General features: G+C 30.5%; 3 protein-coding genes across 5 annotated transcripts in view; 1 reads left to right on the forward strand and 2 right to left on the reverse strand.

Annotated features, from left to right (window-relative positions):
* The window catches only part of LOC111685139 (3,4-dihydroxyphenylacetaldehyde synthase 2), a 7,832-nt gene extending 2,982 nt beyond the window's left edge, over positions 1–4,850 (reverse strand). Inside the window, exons 1-2 of one of the 2 annotated variants that reach the window (XM_046945022.1) lie at positions 4,698–4,850; positions 4,394–4,628 (exon numbers count right to left, since the gene is read on the reverse strand). In XM_046945022.1, coding sequence (XP_046800978.1) covers positions 4,394–4,628; positions 4,698–4,783 — 321 coding nt within the window. In that variant the 5' untranslated portion in view covers positions 4,784–4,850. Of the gene's footprint in view, positions 1–211; positions 447–541; positions 745–4,393; positions 4,629–4,697 lie in introns of those variants that run through there. The other variant, XM_046945023.1, reaches the window with a different exon arrangement.
* Positions 4,851–7,706: 2,856 nt separating this feature from the next.
* Positions 7,707–9,731, forward strand: LOC111686139 (protein anon-37Cs). The gene is made up of 2 exons (XM_023448445.2): positions 7,707–7,856; positions 8,062–9,731. The coding sequence occupies exons 1-2, from the start codon at positions 7,849–7,851 to the stop codon at positions 9,551–9,553; spliced, it is 1,500 nt and encodes a 499-aa protein (XP_023304213.2). The 5' UTR covers positions 7,707–7,848; the 3' UTR covers positions 9,554–9,731.
* Positions 9,732–10,961: 1,230 nt separating this feature from the next.
* LOC111686140 (aromatic-L-amino-acid decarboxylase) lies at positions 10,962–21,885 on the reverse strand. 2 transcript variants are annotated; one of them, XM_046945226.1, is made up of 6 exons: positions 21,582–21,885; positions 17,544–17,629; positions 15,718–15,803; positions 12,584–12,818; positions 12,118–12,516; positions 10,962–12,050 (listed from the first exon to the last, which is right to left on the reverse strand). In XM_046945226.1, exons 2-6 carry the CDS (start codon positions 17,619–17,621, stop codon positions 11,337–11,339), a joined length of 1,512 nt encoding a protein of 503 aa, XP_046801182.1. In that variant the 5' UTR covers positions 17,622–17,629; positions 21,582–21,885; the 3' UTR covers positions 10,962–11,336. The 2 variants fall into 2 exon arrangements, with proteins under 2 accessions (XP_046801182.1, XP_023304214.1); XM_023448446.2 differs by lacking the exon at positions 17,544–17,629 and having other exon boundaries at positions 21,582–21,884.
* Between the last annotated feature and the right edge of the window lie 1,240 nt (positions 21,886–23,125).

Below are 23,125 nucleotides of genomic sequence, written 5' to 3' on the forward strand. Positions count from 1 at the left end.
GACTATAGACTAGACTATAGACTAGACTATTGACTAGACTATAGACTAGACTATAGACTAGACTATTGACTAGACTATAGACTAGACTATTGACTAGACTATAGACTATAGTATTTTTTTAGAAATTTCCAATTTATATACATTTTCTATAAATTCTTTTATATAAAATTACTGAAATATTTCACTTATAAAATTCTATACACCAACATACCCAACTAAAACCAATGACACTGAAACCATTTGCCAGCATATCGCCCACAATTGAGGGATACGAGGAGGCAGTTGGATAATAGGCATGCATATTTGGTGATTGCCAATGTGTAATGCCTGGTTTAATAACACGATCAATATCCTGTAAAATTTCCTTCCAATCTTGTGGTTTTTCGGGTATTTCTTTGGGTAACAGATCGAAGAGATAACCAGGTTGTACGGTTGGCAAAATATCACTTTAATTTTAACAAACAAAAGAAAATAAACAAAAATCACACTTGTGTTAAATAGGTTCTTCAATAATAATTTATGGTAATTTCATTAAAAATACCAATCTCTAATGTTTTCCATATAATCAGCTATAAAATCAACAGCAGCTTTGCCAAATTCTCTAAAGGTATTTGCATCCATTTTTTATTTGCTTTTATGTTTATTTTAACTTCACACTTAATATTTTTTTGTAGTTATTTGTTAGTTTTGGAAGACAAAACTAAAATATTTAATTTTGAATTTAGTTTTTAACGTTGGAAAGGTTTAAATACGACTATTAAGGTTTTAGCTTTCGTTGACTCTTTTTATAAATTGTAAGAAAAGTTTTAAAAATGCAGAGAGTGAGTTTTAAATACGTACAAATGTAAATATGTATGTATGTGTGCAGCGAGGAAAGTTTGTATGAAGTTATGTACATTATTTTTAAGATAAAATTACAGTGGGTTAAACGTTTTTTAACATTTCTATCTAAAAGATAAAGTAAACTACTGCTAACACACCTGTTATACTTCAACATAAACATTCGCTTGAGATTGTAAATAGTTTGAAAATAAATAAATAAATAAATAAATAAATAAATAAATAAATAAATAAATAAATAAATAATAAATCAATCTTAAAAACAAGTAAGAGTTCTAAATTCCGATTTGCCGAATCTTATACATATACCCTTCACCATGGTTTGTCAAAAACAAACATTCGGTACAAAAAAGTTCTCTTTTACTTACACTTTGAGCTTAATAGCAGGAAAAACGAAAAAGTAACAAAAAGTTACATTCTATGAATTCTCTCCCAATTCAGACTCTACATGCCTGATTTCATATTTCTAGGTTCAATATTATAGAAAATTCAAAGACTACCTTTTAAAAAAACAAAGAGGTACAAAAAAGTTCACTTTTCCCGGTTCTCACCTAATTCTGATTCAACATACATAATTTCATGTTTCTATGTTCATTATTATGAAAAACTCAAAAAGTACCTTTTGAAAAACGAAAAAGTACCAAAAAGTTCCCTTTTATGGCTTCTAACTTAAGCCAGGCTCCACATACTTAATTTCATGTTTCTAGCCAACAAAAACACACTAGAGCTGCTCTCGCTTTGCCTTGTTTTATAAACAAGAGTACAATAACAAAATTTACCGTATGATTATGTATTTTGTTTTTTGCAATTTCTGTCTGAGCATGAATAAAAAAATCTAAATTTTTGATGAAATTGTTTCGGATTTTTGCTCATATCTCCGTTTTTTATGGATTGATTTTGTTGATTTTAATTTTAATTGAAAAGATTTCGAACCAGAGCACCACATAATCTGGTACTACGAGTGGCCAGTTGCCCGCACTATTATGTCCTGGCTGTAAGTTAGTTGAGGTTTCTTTGAGATCCACGTAGTGGCTTTGGTTAAAATCCAAATCGCGGGAAGAGGGTAGCTTGGTTAAAAGACTGATACATGGTGAATATGATTTTCATGATACATTTCTATTATCGTTCCTACAAATTACAGAGCATGACTGTGAATTAATAAAATGTTGGATTTGAGCTAATAATGAAAAGATTGGGTATACAGGTGGAGTTTTCTGAAGTTTTCTGATGTCTACTTGCATTCTATAGAGAGAATGGAGTAACTGATGGATTTGACGGATGGAGTTGGCGGAGTGGAAGGATGGAAGTCGAGCAAGGTCGTTACTGGCCTCTCTTTGATTTATTTGGCGATTTACCAACATGGTTGAGTGTATGCTCAACTTATAACAGTGGGTCTCTGTGACTACTAAAATAAAGTCTTGTCAATTAAAATGATCCGTGTTTCGGACTACCAATTACGTCCCTTCTAGGTGCTGTTGCGAAACAACAGAGCCATAGTAGTGTGGTTGAGCGACATTGTCGGAATAGGCTTATCTTGCTTATGACACCTGTCTTTCCCCAACGTGACTACTAAGGCAAGAGAAAGCACATCGACTTCATACCCTTCTCACGAAGGTGTAGGGTATAATTATTAAATATTTATAACAGATTATACTAAACTATATACAATACTATAGGCTAGACTGCATGCTAGGCTATGGACTAGAATGAGACTACAACATAGACTAGATTATAAACTAGATTATAAACTAGACTATAGACCAGACTATAGACTAGACTATAGACTAGACTATAGACTAGACCATAGACTAGACCATAGACTATACACTAGACTATAGACCAGACTATAGACTAGACTATAGAGATCCATACAGTGTGAACAGCGATTAGTTCCGCGGGGAAAATAGTCTGAAGAAAGGGGGTGTGGTTTAGTACGTAGGCGCATTTGCTAATCGTGCATGATTTCAACACGGGTTGAATACATTTATGAAAATTCCACACCTCCAGCGAAAAAAAGACTACACTATAGACAAAACTATAGACCAGACTATAGACTAGACTATAGACTAGACTATAGACTAGACTATAGACTAAACTATAGACTAGACTATAGACTAGACTATAGACCAGACTATAGACCAGACTATAGACTAGACCATAGACTAGACTATAGACTAGACTATAGACTAGACTATAGACTAGACTATAGACTAGACTATAGACTAGACTAAAGACTAGACTATAGACTAGACTATAGACTAGACTATAGACTAGACTATAGTCCAGACTATAGACCAGACTAGAATGAGACTACAATATAGACTAGATTATAAACTAGACTATTGACTAGACTATAGACTAGACTATAGAGTAGACTATAGACTAGACTATAGAGTAGACTATAGACTAGACTATAGACTAGACTATAGACTAGACTATAGACTAGACTATAGACTAGACTATAGACTAGACTATAGACTAGACTATAGACTAGACTATAGACTAGACTATAGACTAGACTAAAACTAGACTATAGACTAGACTACTATAGACTAGACTATAGACTAGACTATAGACTAGACTATAGACTAGACTATAGACTAGACTATAGACTAGACTATAGACTAGACTATAGACTAGACTATAGACTAGACTATAGACTAGACTATAGACTAGACTATAGACTAGACTATAGACTAGACTATAGACTAGACTATAGACTAGACTATAGACTAGACTATAGACTAGACTATAGACTAGACTATAGACTAGACTATAGACTAGACTATAGACTAGACTATAGACTAGACTATAGACTAGACTATAGACTAGACTATAGACTAGACTATAGACTAGACTATAGACTAGACTATAGACTAGACTATAGACTAGACTATAGACTAGACTATAGACTAGACTATAGACTAGACTATAGACTAGACTATAGACTAGACTATAGACTAGACTATAGACTAGACTATAGACTAGACTATAGACTAGACTATAGACTAGACTATATAGACTAGACTATAGACTAGACTATAGACTAGACTATAGACTAGACTATAGACTAGACTATAGACTAGACTATAGACTAGACTATAGACTAGACTATAGACTAGACTATAGACTAGACTATAGACTAGACTATAGACTAGACTATAGACTAGACTATAGACTAGACTATAGACTAGACTATAGACTAGACTATAGACTAGACTATAGACTAGACTATAGACTAGACTATAGACTAGACTATAGACTAGACTATAGACTAGACTATAGACTAGACTATAGACTAGACTATAGACTAGACTATAGACTAGACTATAGACTAGACTATAGACTAGACCATAGACTATACTATAGACTAGTCTATAGTCTAGTCTATAGTCTAGTTTATAGTCTATAGTCTACTCTATAGTATAGTCTATAGTCTAATCTATAGGCTAGTCTAGAATACAACTAGAATACACGTTTAGACTAGACTACAGAAAAGTAATTTTCTTATTTCAAAAAAAAATCACCTAAAAATTAAGTAGCACACACTTACCCAACTGAAACCCAAAGCTCCTATACCAGCTATGAGTAATTCGCCAATAATAGAACCTCCAGACGATGAGGACGGAAAGTAGGCATGAAAATGAGGTGATTGCCAATGAGCCAAATCTGGCAAAATAATATGTTCTAAATCGTGTAAAATAGTTTTCCAATGTTCAGCTTGTTCAGGAATTTCCTTTGGTAAACTTTGGACGAGTGAAAATGGAGTAGTTGTGGGTAAAACATTACTGCAAACAAAAACAGACACATTTAAAGACCTGAAATTAACACAATATTCAGTTAAACACCAGACTCACCGTTCTCTTATAGTTTGCAAATAATTGATTATAAATTCTATGGAAGCCTGACCAAATTCCCGAAATTCATTTGGATCCATATCCATGTTAAAGATAAATTATTCAATTTTGTTTATTTACGTTTTATTACGAATCGCTGTTGATTTAAGTTAACCGTTGCTGTTACAATTCACTAATGTATTGAGTACTTTTCGGAAACCTCACTTGACTTTAAAAGATTTGGTCAGCAAAAAAAAAAAAAACAAAAAAAAATTTAAAAATTATTTTCACCACACACTGCAGACGATGGTGATGATGATGTAGATCTCAATGTCAATGAAAAATTATTGTTAAAGAGTGTTAAACTATTAAAAATGTTTAACAAATATAAACATACACATATACTTGTATTTAACCATTGTTTATTTGTAATTTTTATTGTCTACTCTATTTCTTTATCAAAATTTGTTTTAGTCTGTAATTTACAATACACTGCGACAGTCTATAATTATTAATTGTGTAAAATTATGAAAATTTTATTGCGCCCATTACAATAACAACAAAGAGTTATTATGCATTTTAAGGTAAATTTATATTTTATGCTGTTGCATTCAGAAAATAATAATAATAATACAAATATTTAGTTCTTTTAATATTTAAATTAATTTTTTTTGTATTTGAATATTAAATTGCTTTCATTTCAAAAATTAATGTGATGTCTCTATTAGTGTTGACCCCCAAATTTTAATGAATTGTATGCAATTTTATATGTATCTGACGTCATTGTTTACACAAATTTATTACCAAATATTTGTTGTTTTGTTTTGATCAGTATTGTTTAGATTTTGTTTTACGAGGTCATGTGAAAATTTAAAATACAACTGCAAATAATAAGATATAATTAAAGGCCTTAACATATGCTACACTTTTTATTATTTTGTTATATAAACCATCTAAAGCCGCTCTCGATTAGGATTCTATATTTGAAACAAAAAGTCGACTTTTTCCTACTTTTTGACTTTTTTCGACTTTTATTCCCAAATTCGACTTTTCGACTTTTTCACAGACGATAGTCGAGTTATCGCCTTTTTGGAACAAAATAGTCGACTACGACTTTTCGACTTTTTTCGACAAAAACTCGATTGTTCGATTATTCGAAAGTCCACTTATAGAACCCTACTCTCGATTTAGTGATCTATCTAATTTGAGCGGTCTCAAAGGGAACCAAGTTACTTCTTACTAATTAGAAAAGTTTTGTGAGTAACGCATTCTGTTTAGGGAGGTTACCTTTTAATAGACTATTGAGCCATAGGTCTGAGTAAGGTTTCATTTTAATAATCGAATGCACTTTGAGCTTGAGTTCTATAAATCGACTTTCGAATAATCGAACGATCGACTTTTTGTCGAAAAAAGTCGAATAGTCGAAGTCGACTATTTTCGTTCTATAAATCGACTTTCGAATAATCGAACGATCGACTTTTTGTCGAAAAAAGTCGAAAAGTCGAAGTCGACTATTTTCGTCTATGAAAAAAGTCGAAAAGTCTACAAAGTCGAAAAATGTTGGAAAAAGTCAAAAACTCGAAAATAAAGTGGAAAAAAGTCAAAAACTTTAAATAGTCAGAAAAATACGAAAAATGTAAAAATATTCACGAAAAAAAATCAAAAAAAGTCGAAAGAAGTTGAAAATAGTAAAAAAGTTAAAAACATATCGAAAAGTTGAAAAGTCGTAAAAAGTCGAAAAGTCGACTATTTATAAAGTACTAAAAGTCGAAAAGTCTACTTTTAACTAAATGAAAAGAGTCGAAAAATCAACTTTGCATAAATTGCAAAAAGTTGAAAAGTCGACTTTTAACTAAATGCAAAAAGTCGAAAAGTCGACTTTTCGTTTCAACTATAGAATTCTACTTTGAGCCTAAGATTTTTATGAATCTTCCCCGTTCTACCTGAGCTCAATCTAAAATTAATGATACTGCACTTCACCTTATAATGCCGTCTAGTTTTTTAATTAAATCTCGATTCACAAAGCCAAAGGGACTCCTCGCTTACAATAGAACTAACAAACTCAGCTATGTGAATGGATTAGTAAAGCCTCAAGGCGTTTAAAAGTTAAAAAATAATTTTAGTTTCTCCACGAAATTACAATACAGTTTTATTTAGAAAGTATTTTCAAAGGCGCTATTCTCTGCCTTACTTTTGTCTAAAACCACGTTGAACTGTCCTCCTGCTTCCCATTCACCAGTCCCTATGGTTTCAGGTTTTGAAAATGTTAAATCTCTCCCCTTTACGAAGCGTAAAAAGTATCTTTTAGAGTCTGGAAAAGAAAACTAAATAAATTGACCAGTTTTCCAATTGTCAATTCTTATGTAATTTCAATGTGAAGTCGGCCTGTCTAATGTAAGTTGTAGCGGGAATAATATTCAGAAGTTACATAAAAAACCTTAAAGTTTTACCCCCATAATAAAAAAGTTATCTTTTTAGCTTTATTACGTATATTTTCTTGATTTTTTTTTTAAATCTTATTTAAAATTTTAAATAGCTATACCAGTAATAATATTTCTAGTGGAAACCCTAATATAAATTTGAAAAATTTTACAGAACCAATAGAACGTAACTGTCGCCATCTATTAACCAGTAGTTCAGTAAAAACTACTATGCCTTGCCAAAAACAGCTGTCCTCTTACTAATTAAACATAGATGGCGCAACATAATATCGTTCTTTGACAATATGTATTTTGTTTATTTTTCTGCGTTCAACTCTCAAAAACACATAAAAATTTAGCAGTCTTGTAGACACAGCAAGTTTTGCTGTGTTCAACACACAAACTTCATTAAAACGACTTATAAAAAAGTGAATTTTTTTGAAATGGTAGAGATGAATTCTTTAATATATTGTATTTTTTTTTGTAATTTTGTCGTTTTCCATATTAAATCACAAAATCCACAATTACGGTACAAATCTCTACATCTGGCCACACTGTTTGTCAAAAACAGCTGTCATTATTATAGAAAAACAACAATTTGACAAAAGCAAAGAAAGTAAAAATAAATAATACATTTTTGTTTTATTTACAAAATAATTTGGAAAAAAACTAATTTAAAAATTTTAAAATAATATATCAGACAACATTATTAGTTTTAAGTGAAAACAATTTTAAGCCATAAACAGCCTGCCATGCAATGGTAAGTATAGAGGAAATTAAATTCTTTTAGGGAAAAACTTATTATGGCTTTCACATTAAGATAGGAAACGGATGTAAAGGGGGGAGAGAGAGGAAATAAAATTTGTTTTCTTAGTGTTTTTAATAGAATTGATTTAATTAGATAGTTATATGCTCATGATAATGATTAATATAACAAAATAAACTTCTCCTTCAATATCTTGCAGCTTCAAAAGTGTACAACGTAAAATATTCAATGCCACAGTGCTAAAAACCGAAGTACCACCCAGTACTTTAAATGCAGCTAAATCTATAAATGATGTACAAACTGTAATAATTGGAGCAGGTTTGGCAGGTCTGTCGGCAGCAAATCATCTCATTAAACATGGCTTTAAACGCACCATCATATTGGAGGCTACAAATCGTTATGGCGGCCGCATCAATTCCAAACAATTTGGTGATGCTTTTTGTGAACTGGGCGCCAAGTATATAAATATAGATGTGTCGCATAACTCCATCTATGAATTGTTGCGACATGCTCCTGGTTTACCCAAAAAGATTGAACAGAAAGTGGAAACTATGTATGTAGACACTAGAGGTGAGAAAATCTCCAAGCACATACCCGATATAGTGGATGTGTATTTTAAGAAACTATGTGCCGGCATTGAATTGAAAAATCGTTACAAAAAAGGTCACCTCCATGAATTGGATAATGTGCATAGCTATTTTCAAGCCGAAACCTCCAAAATCATTAAAAGCATGTTTAAGGAAAGCGATCGTAAATTAGTGGCTGATATTTTTACGGCTTTTATGAAAGAGTATGGTGGCAAATTGGGTTGTAATCTAGAAAATCTCAATGTGGAACAGTTAATTAAATTCAAAAATCAATTTTCGTATCCTCTCTATATACCCAGCGGTTTGGATAGTATTTTACAGGAAATTGTTACCAACATAAATGGTGAACATTTGCACATTGAAAAACCAGTGGGTGAAATAAAATGGTATGGACCCAATAAGGATATACACAAGTCACAGGTGAATTGTTTAGACGGTTCCGTTATACCAGCGGATCATATAATATGCACTTTACCATTGGGCGTATTGAAAACCTTTTCGGGTTATATGTTTAAGCCCACCTTACCGCCTGAGAAAATAAAATCCATAGAGAATATTGGCTTTGGCAGTCCGGTTAAAATTTATTTTGAATATCCTAAACATATAAAAACATGGTTTTCCACAAGTTTACGTCCCCTGTGGTCTGCAGAGGAACGTGCAGCTGATCTCAATTGGACTAAGCAAGTGGTGGAAATATCTAAATTGCCCTCTAGCAATAGAGTATTAGAAATCACCATTGGCGGTGCTTTCTATGATCAAATCGAAAAGCTGCCCGACACCGAGCTGGTTAATGAAATTACAAAACTCCTTAGAAAATGTTTAAAAAATACGAAAATTCCCTATCCCTCTGAGGTATTGCGCTCAAATTGGGGCAGTAGTGCCTGTTATCTAGGTGGTCGTCCATACTTTTCCACCAACAGCAGTGTACGTGATATACAAACTCTCTCCCTACCATTGGGCATGACGCCTAGCTTGTTATTTGCCGGTGATGCTACCATAGTAAATGGTTTTGGTACAATAGATGGTGCTAGAATGAGTGGTATAAGAGAGGCTCAACGTATAATTGATTATTATACCAAAAATAATTGTAATAATAAAATTTAGAAATTTTCGCTGACAATTATTTAGTTAAGTTTTAAATAACTGATTATTTATTTTTAATTATAATTAAATCTTTGATGGATCATTAAATCATAAAAAGTGTAATGAAATTGTTAAGTTTTATTTAAATGTGTTAACAAATTCTTACTATTTGCTTTCATAAAGATAACAGTGAAGTGTATTCAGGTCTATAGTTCGTTAATTTTTTTTATTTCTAAGGGCTAAAGATAATCTACATTCTTTCATCCATAACAGAGAAACACAATCATTGCTTAAAGTCCTTCTAAATTTGTTCCGAGTTTAAGTTAACAGCAACTTAAGCTTAGTTTAACTGAGTTCAACTGAGAAGAAACAAACCCTAAGCATATAATCTAGTCTATAGTCTAGTCTATAGTCTAGTATATAGGCTAGTCTATAGTCTAGTCTATAGTCGAGCCTATAGTCTATAGTCGAGCCCATAGTCTAGTCTAGTCTATAGTCTAGTCTATAGTCTAGTCTATAGTCTAGTCTATAGTCTAGTCTATAGTCTAGTCTATAGTCTAGTCTATAGTCTAGTCTATAGTCTAGTCTATAGTCTAGTCTATAGTCTAGTCTATAGTCTAGTCTATAGTCTAGTCTATAGTCTAGTCTATAGTCTAGTCTATAGTCTAGTCTATAGTCTAGTCTATAGTCTAGTCTATAGTCTAGTCTATAGTCTAGTCTAGTCACAAGTCCAGACTTGTGTAGTCTGTTTTTTAGTCTATATATTATATATATACTAGTCTACATCTGAACTATATCCTAGTCTATAGTACAAACTATATTCTGGACAGTAGCCTACTATAACATAAACTGTATTCTGGCTTATTGTCTAGTCTATAGACTGGATTATTGTTTAGAAAATAGTCTAGACTGTAGTCCAGTCTATAGTACAAACTATAGTGCATTGTCTGGATAATAATCTAATCTGCAGTCTAGTTTATGGTATGGATTATAGTCTACTTTATAGTCTGCACTATAGTTTTAATTACAGACAAAATTATAGTCTAATCTATATTCTTAATAATAAGTATGGGCAATAGTCCAGTTAAGTCTATTTTATAGTATATAGTCAGGATTACAGTGTTGTCTGTAGTTTAAACTATAGTCTAGTATATAGTCTGGGATATAGTCTTAAGTATAGTCTAGTCTATATTCTGGACTAGGTTTAAGTCTTATGATATAGTCTAGTCTATAGTATGATTGTCAGACAGAATTATAGTTTGACCTATAAACAAGTTTATTGTCTGAAATTTCTTCCACAATCCGATCAATACTACAGTCTGGTTTATATATAGTGTAAATGTTATTCTGTACTTTAGTTTATAAATTTCAGCAGAAGTCAAATATATATATTTAATAAATTATCGATATTAGACATAAAATATTTATTTTATTTTTTTTTTAATTTATATTTATTATTTTCAATTCTTTTACTATATTATAAGAGAGTATTTAATTTGTTTATTAAATAGTTAAGTAAATATAGTATAATTTAAAAGGTGTCCCATTTAAACTAATTAACAACATTGAATTAACTATAACTGCATAGAATGTAGTTTAATTAAATTATGTAACAGCTTAAAATCTAACAAAATATATATGTATGTATTATTTAACATAATGAAGCACATTTAATTCCCTAAATATGTTGCAATTGGTCCCATTGTGTTTTTAAAAATAAACATTAACAGTGACACATTTAAAATCTTTACATTAACAAAAAATACTATCGCTAACAATCTATTCGATTTGTCTTTAGAACTTTTTACTGTTTAAGAACTTCATCGGCGGCAGCACTTACTTCTTTCCAGGAGTATTCCATATCTTCGGTTTTGGTAAAACGAGAACAAACAGCCATACGTAAAAAGTAAACATCACGTATTTTGGCGGGTACCATGTGTATATTACCACGACCATTAATGCGTTTCAATAGAGTCTCATTCAATTCATTTGAACCCTTCAAACGGAAACACACCAGACCCATATTAACTTCACCCACAATTTCGAAACGATCATCAGCTCGGCAAAGTTGTTCAAATTGTTTGGCGAAATTACAATGACGACGTATGTGAGCTTGAAGATTCTCCACGCCATAAAGACGCAAAACAAACCACAATTTTAGGGCTCTAAAACGGCGGCCCAAAGGAATTTGCCAATGTCTATAGTCGGGTGCTGAACCTTGCATATCGTGTTTTAAGTATAAAGGATCAACGTTAAAAGCATTCACTACCCAACTGGGATCTTTAAGCCACATGGCACTACAATCAAAATTAACCAACATCCATTTATGGGGATTGAAATTAAAAGAATCGGCTCTTTCGATGCCCTTCATTAAATGTCTGTATTCGGGGCAAATGAAAGCGGAACCAGCATAGGCGGCATCCACATGAACCCACACATTATATTTATTTCCCACTACACCGCATTCATCCAAACGATCAAAAGCACAGGAATTGGTAGTGCCCAAGGTAACAACAGCCTAAAATTTTAACAATAAAACTATGTATAACAATTATTCTCAGGAAAATTTTTAAAGAACAACTTACATAAAATGGTATCAAACCATCCTCCAAATCCTTTTTAATAGCTGCCTCCAAAGCATCACCTCTTAAGCGATTATGTTCATCGGCTGGCACTGATCTCAATTTAATGCCACCCAATAGACCAGCACGTTCTACGGAGGAATGGGCCTGAGCCGAATTATAACCCACCAATTTCGAAATAATAGTATTGTCATCCCAATCAGGATGTTCTTTCTTAACTTCTTGTATTTTCTTGGCCTTAGCACCCAATAAAGCGACCAATGTGGCCTCACTAGCAGTACCCTGAATAACACCGCCTCCCTTACCACCAGAACAGGCTAAAAATTCCTTAGGTAATTCTAACATTTTACCCAACCAATCTAGCATTACTACCTCCAATTCTGTGCAAGCAGGACTAGCAATCTTTAATGGAAATGTAATACATTTTGTTATTTTCATAATTAATTTCAGTGTATTACAGTCAACTTACCCAAGTAAAACCTATACAGGCTATAGCTCCACTCAACATATCAGCTACTATAGCTGGATATGAATTGGCAGTAGGAAAGTAGGCATGAAACTTAGGACTATGCCAATGTGTTACACCTGGCATGATGACACGTTCTATATCTTTCATAACATCTTCCCAGGTATCGGGTTTCTCAGGTGCTGTTTCGGGTATGAGGGGGCGCAAATAGCCTGGCTTAACATCAGGTAAAACACGACTGCAATTAATGTAAAAAAAAGTGGAATTAATTTAAAAAAATTCAAAAAGTTTACTTAAGAATACGTTAATGAAGAAAATTGATTGTTCCGAAATAACAATAAACATTATTCAGTATATCAGTTCTATATTACACCTGATATACTAAAAACAGGACATGTATTTAGTATTTCAAAGATGGAACAAGGTATTGCAGATACGAAATCATTATTTTGAAGCCCATGGTTAGTTCCGTTATTCTTGTAAACATTTTCAATGAAATATGCAAAAATAGGTTAATTTGTAACTGATTTGGAGATCAGTGTTACTCCGAAAGTTAAGAAGTTAGTGTTCTAGTCCGTCGGACATAATGTCGTGTGATAGATTCTGACCAGAAGGATCAATGATGGTTGATGATAGATTCTACCTAAGTAACAAACTAACATACTAACTAACCAACTAACTAACTAACTAACTAACCAACTAACTAACCAACTAACTAACTTACTAACTTATTAACTAACTAATTAACTAACTAATTAACTAACTAACCAACTAACTAACTGACTTACTAAGTAATTAACTAACTAACTAACCAACTAACTAGATAACTAATTAACTAGCTAACTTACTAACTAACTAACTAACTAACCAACCAACTAACTAACTAAATAACTAACTAACTATCTGACTATCTATTTATCTATCTATCTATCTATCTATCTATCTATCTATCTATCTATCTATTTATCTATCTATCTATCTATCTATCTATCTATCTATCTATCTATCTATCTATCTATCTATCTATCTATCTATCTATTTATCTATCTATCTATCTGTCTGTCTGTCTGTCTGTCTGTCTGTCTGTCTGTCTGTCTATCTATCTATCTATCTATCTATCCATCTATCTATCTATCTATCTATCTATCTATCTATCTATCTATCTATCTATCTATCTATCTATCTATCTATCTATCTATCTATCTATCTATCTATCTATCTATCTATATATCTATCTATCTATCTATCTATCTATCTATCTATCTATCTATCTATCTATCTATCTATCTATCTATCTATCTATCTATCTATCTATCTATCTATCTATCTATCTATCTATCTATCTATCTATCTATCTATCTATCTATCTATCTATCTATCTATCTATCTATCTATCTATCTATCTATCTATCTATCTATCTATCTATCTATCTATCTATCTATCTATCTATCTATCTATCTATCTATCTATCTATCTATCTATCTATCTATCTATCTATCTAATACTATATCTATCTATCTATCTATCTATCTATCTATCTATCTATCTATCTATCTATCTATCTATCTATCTATCTATCTATCTATCTATCTATCTATCTATCTATCTATCTATCTATCTATCTATCTATCTATCTATCTATCTATCTATTTATTTATCTATCTATCTATCTATCTATCTATCTATCTATCTATCTATCTATCTATCTATCTATCTATCTATCTATCTATCTATCTATCTATCTATCTATCTATCTATCTATCTATCTATCTATCTATCTATCTATCTATCTATCTATCTATCTATCTATCTATCTATCTATCTATCTATCTATCTATTTATCTATCTATCTATCTATCTATCTATCTATCTCTATCTATCTATCTATCTACCTATCTATCTATCTATCTATCTATCTATCTATCTATCTATCTATCTATCTATCTATCTAAATATCTATCTATCTATCTATCTATCTATCTATCTATCTATTTATCTATCTATCTATCTATCTATCTATCTATCTATCTATCTATCTATCTATCTGACTAACTACCTAACTTACTTACATACTAGCTAACAACTACCTTTTCCTATTATACATACAAAACCTAAAACTTTGACCAAAATTCACTCTATTTAATCGCATTAAATCCCATATATCTCCATTAATTTACTTTTACTTTCCCCTTCTAAAGTAATTTACATATATACTACCCTTAACTCAGAAACATACACTCCATTCTATTTAACTGTCAAGGTAATAAATCGCATGATTATGTAGAAAATTATTTTACGGATACACACAAATGTTAACAAATTCAACAAGTAGAATCAATTTATACACTGTAAATCTACCAGATACAGTCATACACAGATACTTTAACCTTAACTTGCCACAATAAAAGCTACAACATTATAGATACTAATAATAATCAAAGAAATACATAAAGTTTCTTTTTTACTATAAAAAAAACCTTGACATAGACAACAGAATTCTATTGTTAAATTGTTATAATTTTAGTTTTTTGAAAATGTTTAAACACAATTGTAATTAAACAGAAATTAAAAACAAAATATTGAAATTTATCGTATTTCAAGTACGTGTACATGATTGGCTAACATTAATTAAAATCTGAAAGTTGATGGAAGAAAAATAATCATTCAAGCATTATGGGGATTTTTTTTGTATTGGTAGATTTTGTTATTTATCATATTGAAACCAGTAAATTAGCAATTATTTGGGTTTTTTTTCTAAATTACATATAAACCAGATCAAAAATGACTAATAAAGTATTAACTGTTTTTTTTTTAAATTTATTAAATTTTTATTTTAAAAGTAAATGCCCTTTAGAAACTTTTAACAAAAATTCATTAACATCCAGTTTAATAACTTTCATTTCCGTTTTTTTCACTTTACTCAATAACATTATTTCATTCAAGATTTCCTTACACATGTATATTATTGAAAGTATTTTATAAGAATTTATTGCATAATTTAATTTGTTTTGTTGAAATTTTGCATTCTAATAAAGTAACACCTGTTGTAAACCGGTATGTTAAGTTTTTGTGTTTTAATTAATTTGTTTTTTTTTTTAACAAATTGTTAAAGTTTATATTTGTTAGTTTTACTTACCGGTCTCTAATGTTTTCCAAATAATCAGCTATATAATCAACCATGTTCTTGGCAAAATCACGAAATTCTGGAGCTTCCATATCGATCTGTTAAAAAAGAGAAATCAAGAGAGTTTTAATATGCATTCTTAATGAGCAAGTTTTGTTAGAGAAAATGTATTCAAAAAACATTTTTATACACCTAGTGACAAGAAAAAAGTAAAAAAAGTTTAAATTGATTGATAGTTAGAAGTTCTCTTAAAAACATAGAACTAGAACCGACCTTTTAGTAATTTTCCAACTAAATCTTTAGAATGCCTAAGACTTGATTGCTGTTGGAAAAAGAAATAAATTCCTGGGTGCCGTTTCACACAAGGAAACTTTCGTGTGTAAAATAAAGAGAAAGATATATCAACCATCTCTTTTTCTCTTACAAAAAAAGTTTTATTGTGTGATCCGACACTTGGCAACTACACTACATCAACCTTGGAAAGTAATCTGTAACTACAGAGAAATCTCACGACTACAGATTGGATTTTAAAAATGGAATACTTGCGACTCTACTCAAGGCGACAGATTGGAACTAATAATACACAATTCTCTTTAAAATGAAGTTCTTACGATTCTACTTAACTGACTCTACGAAACAGATTATTTTTTTGTCAATTAACTTTACATTTAATATTATAGTACTCTAATCTCCACAAAAAGCAAGTCTGAAGTTAGTACGTCTTCTGAGTGGACACAAAGGATTACGAGCTCATCTATGCAAAATTGAACGTGCGGATTCAGACGTATGTAGAGCATGTGGAGAGAACAGTGAAACTCAGGAGCACTTTATTTGCCACTGCCAGGCATTCGTCGAAGTTAGATTCAAGTATCTTGGAAGTGATGTTATTCCGTAAATAACATTCCTGACTAACACTGAATTGGAAGATTCGTAGGAATTACGTTCAGGAAACTGAGTTTTTAAACATTGAAAAATAATTCATTCAGTTCCCTTCCCTTTCTACATTTTAGAACTGCAACAATGTTCCGAGAAAATGGGTTCCTTATGTAATAGCTACATCACTAGTTCCAAAGTAGTTTTTGTTTTGAATTAGTTCTATTTGCACTCGTTTTAGAATTAGTTTTCTTAGAAAAAGTTCTAATATTTTCCTAAGTCTTTAGGAATGCCAGGCATTCGTCAAATTTAGATCCAAATATCTTGGAAGTGGTGTTATTCCGGAAATAACATACCTGACGAACACTGATTGGAAGATCCTTAGGAAATACGTTTAGGAAACTGAGTTTTTGAACATTGAAAAATAATTCATTCAGTTCTCTTTTCTTTCATCATAATGATGCGCACAACAGGCCTGATAGTGGCCTAGGCGTATTTTTCCGGATTTGATGTATCAACCTAATCTAACATAATATTATAGTAGCGTCCTTATTAATATGGACGCTTTAGTAAAATGAGTTTTCTAAAGAGGACACATTTCACATAAAATGTTTAAGCAATTTTGAATATGGCAGAATATTCGACTAATCGTAATCTTATGCACCAGATTTGAGAGGACATTTGAATGGTTATGAACCGATGTTGCCCTTACAACTTTTCTAAGAATATGAGCAATAACACAAATCAATTTTGACTCAATAAACAATTAATTTCCATAAATTCGATAACAGAATAGACAATTTTTAATAAACCCTTTAATGCGGTTAAGTCGAAAACTATTTTTTGTCACTAGCTGTATTAAAAAATTACAAAAATTAAAAAAAGGTTATAATTTTAATTACTTATAAAAAAAAAACAAACCAATAATTTTTAAAAATAAATTTTTTATCAAATATTACACTTACCGACACCTTAGGATCTAATTTTTCCAAATTTATATTATATTTAGTATTATTAACGTTTGATTTATTTGCCTCCTCCATTGTTAGTACTAAATTTTGTCCAAGTTTAAAGATTATTTAAATATATTAAAATAAAATAAATTGCCAATAAAACCTATTAGTAAATATGATTAGATTTAGTAGATATGTATACATATAAGTATTTAGTTAGAAATTAAGATTAGTTTTAATAGACACTTAAATGTAAACAGCTAATATTTAATATATAATTTTGTGTTGAGAATTTAAATTAAAATTTCTACCGAAACTTTTAAAGTGCAATATTGTTGTACTGTCTAGATTCCATGTTGATAAGATTGTCATACAGAATGACAAATCCCTTTTAGCATTTTCTTTTAAATTTGTAATATACTTTTCACTTTAAAGTAAATACATATATTATTATCAGATAATTCTGAAATTATTTGTTTATATAAAGTTCTACTCGGAAGTTGTTCGGTGGAAGTGGTCTATGAATTGATTCTGTTAGCAGATCAATGAATCAATGAATTTTGTTAGAATTTGTTATATTCGGAATACTCTTGTCGCTTTATTCATGCTATTTTGATTTAGTATAAAAATGTATCCAGGAACTAAGTTACCGCACTCTTGCTTGATATTATAACATTCGAAAGCAATAAAGGATTCATATTCGTGATCGAATGAGTTAATTCGAACGCAGTATTGAAAAATAATTTAGTTGGTAGACTAGTAGATATTTATACCAATACAACTAGTTCCATGAAATATAAATTAGTTTTAATTCAATATTTAAACTACTCAGCAAAAAAAGAACTTCCCAAGAAGCGAAAAAGAAGTAGAATTTACTCCATGGAAATACTGAAAAAGTCCTAAAGAAGTAATGATTTTAACACAGGCTTGTCAAAGGAGGGATGTTCATTTTATTTGATTACTAGTTCACAACATTGGAAGTCATTCTTAGGAAGTAATTTTTATATTCTTCTTTTTCTCTGGAAGTTATTAGGAAGTGAAATAGTAGTATTATAGAATACAACAAATTTGATTACTAATATTAACACAAATAAATAAAATAAAATTTGTTTAACTCAGTAAAAAAAATATACCTTTAATTTTATACAATATTGATTTCTTATCACTTCTTCAATAAATATCAGTTCCACAAAAGGTAAACAAATTCACTTAAGCCTGCTTTACACGATCACACAAGTAAAGTGATCTGTCAAAATTTTTTATAACATAGTACGTATGGGTCATCTAATCGCAATATGTAAAGAAACCATCACACATTGAGAGAGAATATGGATGGAAAATTTGACAGTCGTATAGCTCTCCTCCTTTTTTTGAAATGATTCAAAAAACAAGCAGGTTGCATTAGATCAGGGATGTATTTTTATGTAAACACATATAAAAAAGTGAAACATCTGTTTCCATCTTACTTTGTTATTGTTTTATACCAATCGTGTAAACGTGTAAAATATATTCTCTCTTTTGTTATACGAATAGGATTTTATTTTACTTTTTCATCAGACTTTACGTACATAAAGTGTGATCGTGTGAAGTGCCCTTTAGTTCTACACTCGAAGTGTGCGATAAATTGTATTCTTTTAATAGAAGAGGTTTCCCACAGGGACCGGAATTGTATTGTAATTCCGGTCCCTGTGGGATATTTATATGAAATCAAAAAATTCAATTTTTGTTTATCTAGATTCTAGAGTGAATGAAGAATAAATTGATAAAAAAAAGAACTAGTTCGTTAACTGGTTCTAAGAAAGTAGATTTTTTTCTTCTAAACATTCTGTACTGGATCTTTAAATGAATTTAAATAAATTTGTATGTTTGGTTCTTTAAATACAAAGTGTTCCAGTACGCCAGACTTTGTTCTGTTTCAATATGTATAAAATCAATTTTTATCAGGAATCTAGAGGAAATGAAGAATAAATTGATAAAAAAACTAGTTCATTAACTGGTTCTAAGGAAGTAGATTATTTTCTTCTAAACATGCTGTACTGGACGCCTAAATGAATTTAAATAATTTTTTATAATGTTTGGTTCTTTAAATATAGGGTGTTCAAATACGCCAATTATTAGTACGCCATCTTGCTAAAGACTTTGGTCTGTATAACTAATGTCAAAGAACTAGTTCCTTCAAAACTCTTGAGAAGTACTTTAAAACCACAACAATGTTCCGAGGAAATAGGTTCCTGAAGTAATGACTACATCATTAGTTCCAAGGTTGTTTTTGTTTTGAATTTATTCTCTTTTCACTCGTTCTAGAATTAGTTTTCTTAGAAAAATTTCTAACATTTTTCTAAGTCTTTATAGATATTAAAAGAACATTTAAAGTAAATATTGATCTGAAGTGAACGTTATATACTCCCGACTCGGGAGTAGTCGGTAACGAAAGAGAGAATGTAATAGCTTTAAAGGGAAGTGAGCTCGAGCAGTTAATATTCGAAGCAACAAAAGTATGCTTCGAATGTTAACTGTTCTTGGAATAATGAAACAGTGGGTAGAACCACGAAAATCCTATGGGGTAACCCTGATAAGAACAAGACGAAAAATCTCCTCAAAATGAGCTAGTCTAAAGTTAGTATGATAGTACGTAATCTGAGTGGACACACAGGATTCAGACGTATGTAGAGCATGCGAAGAGGGCAGTAAAACTCTGGAGCACTTTCTTTGTCAATTGTCAGGCATTTGTCGAAGTTAGATTCAAGTATCTTGGAAGTGATGTTATTCCGGAAATAACATTCCTGACTAACACTGATTGGAAGATTCTTAGGAATTACGTTCAGGATACTGATTTTCTGAACACTGTAAAATAATTCATTCAGTTGCTTTTTTCTCATGATAAGGAGCGCACAACAGGCCCGATTGTGGCCTAGGTGTATTTCTTCGGATCAGAGCAAGACGAAAAATCTCTGAAGTTAGTATAATTGTACGTATTCTGAGTGGACACACAGGATTACAAGCACATTTATGCAAAATTGGACGTGCGGATTCAGACGTATGTAGAGCATGCGAATAGGGCAGTAAAACTCTGGAGCCATTTCTTTGCCAGTTGTTAGGCATTTGTCGAAGTTAGATCCAAGTATCTTGGAAGTGATGTTATTCCGGAAATAACATTCCTGACTTACACTGATTCGTAGGAATTACGTTCAGGGTACTGAGTTTCTGAAATAATTCATTCAGGCCCAATTGCGGCCTAGGTCCTCCTATCAACCTAACCTATATATTTATATATGTTACACAAACCACAATTTTATAAATTTTTTTTAATAATATATTCATATTTATGACGACTACTGTGGTAGATAGATTTCTGTATAAATATAGAAATTTACATAAATTTAATAAAATTAAAATTTAACACAAATCTAACAAAAGTTCTTGAATAAAAGTTATTAATAATTATAATTAGTAATAATTTAATTTCTAAGGCAAATTTTTTATTAAATAAAATTAAAAAAAAACTACAAAATTTGCATTTGAAATGAAATACAAAAAACAATTTCATTACAATAACATTGGCTACAGATTAGATGAAGTTTTTTTTATTAAGAATGCCATAAAATTACAATAATTTAAATAATATTATACATAAAATAAAATTTATTTATACCAGTTAACAACAAATACTCAAGTATAAACAAAAACTTGGTCAAAATTAACAAAAAAAATACAAATAAAAATATTCTTGTTAACCTTGATTTATAAATGAACTGAAATGATTTTTAAAGCCAAGTTAATATTTACGAAATTATAAATAAATAGATATTTATTTAAACAAACAACAATATTAAACATTTACACAGAAATCCATAAACCCAATAAAATTATAACGCATGCCAAGATTAAAAAGAAGAGAAAAAAAACCAAAACTATTAAACAAATAAGTGCAAAATTAAATACAATTAATTAAAGTACATGAAAATATAAATTGACTTTAATTGTTTAAAAATAGACTCCATAGTTTAAATACAATATGTACAATTTCTATTATAATGCGTTCCCACTTACCAGTCTTTTATTTATAGATGTCACTTGTTGTAGAGTTAAATTACACTTGTTGTTTGTTACTTAAAAAAATTTAGCTTTTATTGTTAAAGCAATTTATTTGATTTATAATTGTATTTGATTTTTAATTCAATTATTTTTAAGATTTTTATTTTTTACACACAAACTGACAAACCTTAAAACACTTTAGATATATAGGGTTTGTCTGCGTTATAATACTATGAATTTTATTCAATTGTATTTATTTTTTTTTATTTCTTGTAATTTATTTTTTACAATTTAACACTTGTTGTTAAAGCTACTAAACGAAGCAACAATCAAATCTCAACTGAGACTATATTACAGTTTGGTGCTGCTTTTTAAAGCAAAAATTTCTGCAGCAGGACCGGTTAAGTATGTGTGCAAACAGTTGGCTCTCTTTCATATATATATTTTTTTTAGCACTAAGTTGGGGGGCCCTTTTATAGTTTACATTGTTTCAAACTTTAGCGTTAACGTATTCTCTAAACGATTGTAATTTTGTTATTGAAAAGAGTGTATGTATGTTGTTCGATAGGTCACGAAGTCTAGCCGATATTTTAAGGGTGTGAACAATCGGAACTAACATGCAATAGTATGATTCCGTAGTGGGCCTTGTTAGATTAAATACCGAGACCGTTTCTATTACTATGAAGAGGGCTGTTCATTAAACACCCTACACCACTATATACATACATATACATATATTCTCCAATTTTGAAATTGAAAAGAAAGTATGTTGTTTGATATGCCACGAAGTCTAGCCGATATTTTAAGGATATGAAGAATCGGAACTAACATGCAATAGTAAGAAAAACCGAAACCTGTTCTAGTTCTATTACTATTAAGAAGGCTTTTCATTATACACCCTACACCAATATATATGTATATACACTTCAAACTATTGTAATTTTGTAACTGAAAAGAGTGTATATATGTTGTTTGATATGTCACGAAGTCTAGCCGATATTTTAAGGGTGTGAACAATCGGAACTACTATGCAATAGGTAGTAAGTCTTGTTAGATTAAATACAGAGACCGATTATATTTCTATTACTATAAAAAGGGTTGTTCATTATATACCCTACATCACTATATACATATCTTCCAAACGATTGTAATTTTGTAACTGAAAAGAGATTATGTTGTTTGATATGTCAGGAAGTCCAGCCGATATTTGAAGGGTCACGAAGTTTAACCGATATTTTAAGAGTGTGAACAATAGGAACTAATATGCAATAGTTAGATTCCGTAATGAGTCTTATTATATTAAATACTGAGACCGGTTTTATTACTATTAAGAGGGCTGTTAATTATACACCCTACACCTTTATAGTGGGGTGGGTATTACCCAGCAAAAAAAAAGAACATCCAAAGAAGCGAAAAAGAAGTAGAATTTACTCCATGGATGTACTGAAGAAGACCTGAAATGTAATGCTTTTAGCACAGACGTGTCATAGGAGGAATATTATTTTTATTTGATTCCAAATTCACTACATCTGAAGTCATTTTCAGGAAGTAATTTTTAT

Source organism: Lucilia cuprina, chromosome 2 (genome assembly GCF_022045245.1).
Source record: "Lucilia cuprina isolate Lc7/37 chromosome 2, ASM2204524v1, whole genome shotgun sequence".
NCBI classification, from domain to species: Eukaryota; Metazoa; Arthropoda; class Insecta; order Diptera; family Calliphoridae; genus Lucilia; species Lucilia cuprina.

Bases quoted from the DNA above. Each gene is read 5' to 3' on its own strand.
- LOC111686140 (XM_046945226.1), bottom strand. From the start codon at position 17,621: ATGGAGGAGGCAAATAAATCAAACGTTAATAATACTAAATATAATATA. The intron at 12,819-15,717 runs GTAAGTAAAACT...CATTAATTGCAG, and splicing joins TTGGAAAACATTAGAGACCG to TCGTGTTTTACCTGATGTTA. The intron at 12,051-12,117 runs GTAAGTTGTTCT...TTAAAATTTTAG, and splicing joins ATGGTTTGATACCATTTTAT to GCTGTTGTTACCTTGGGCAC.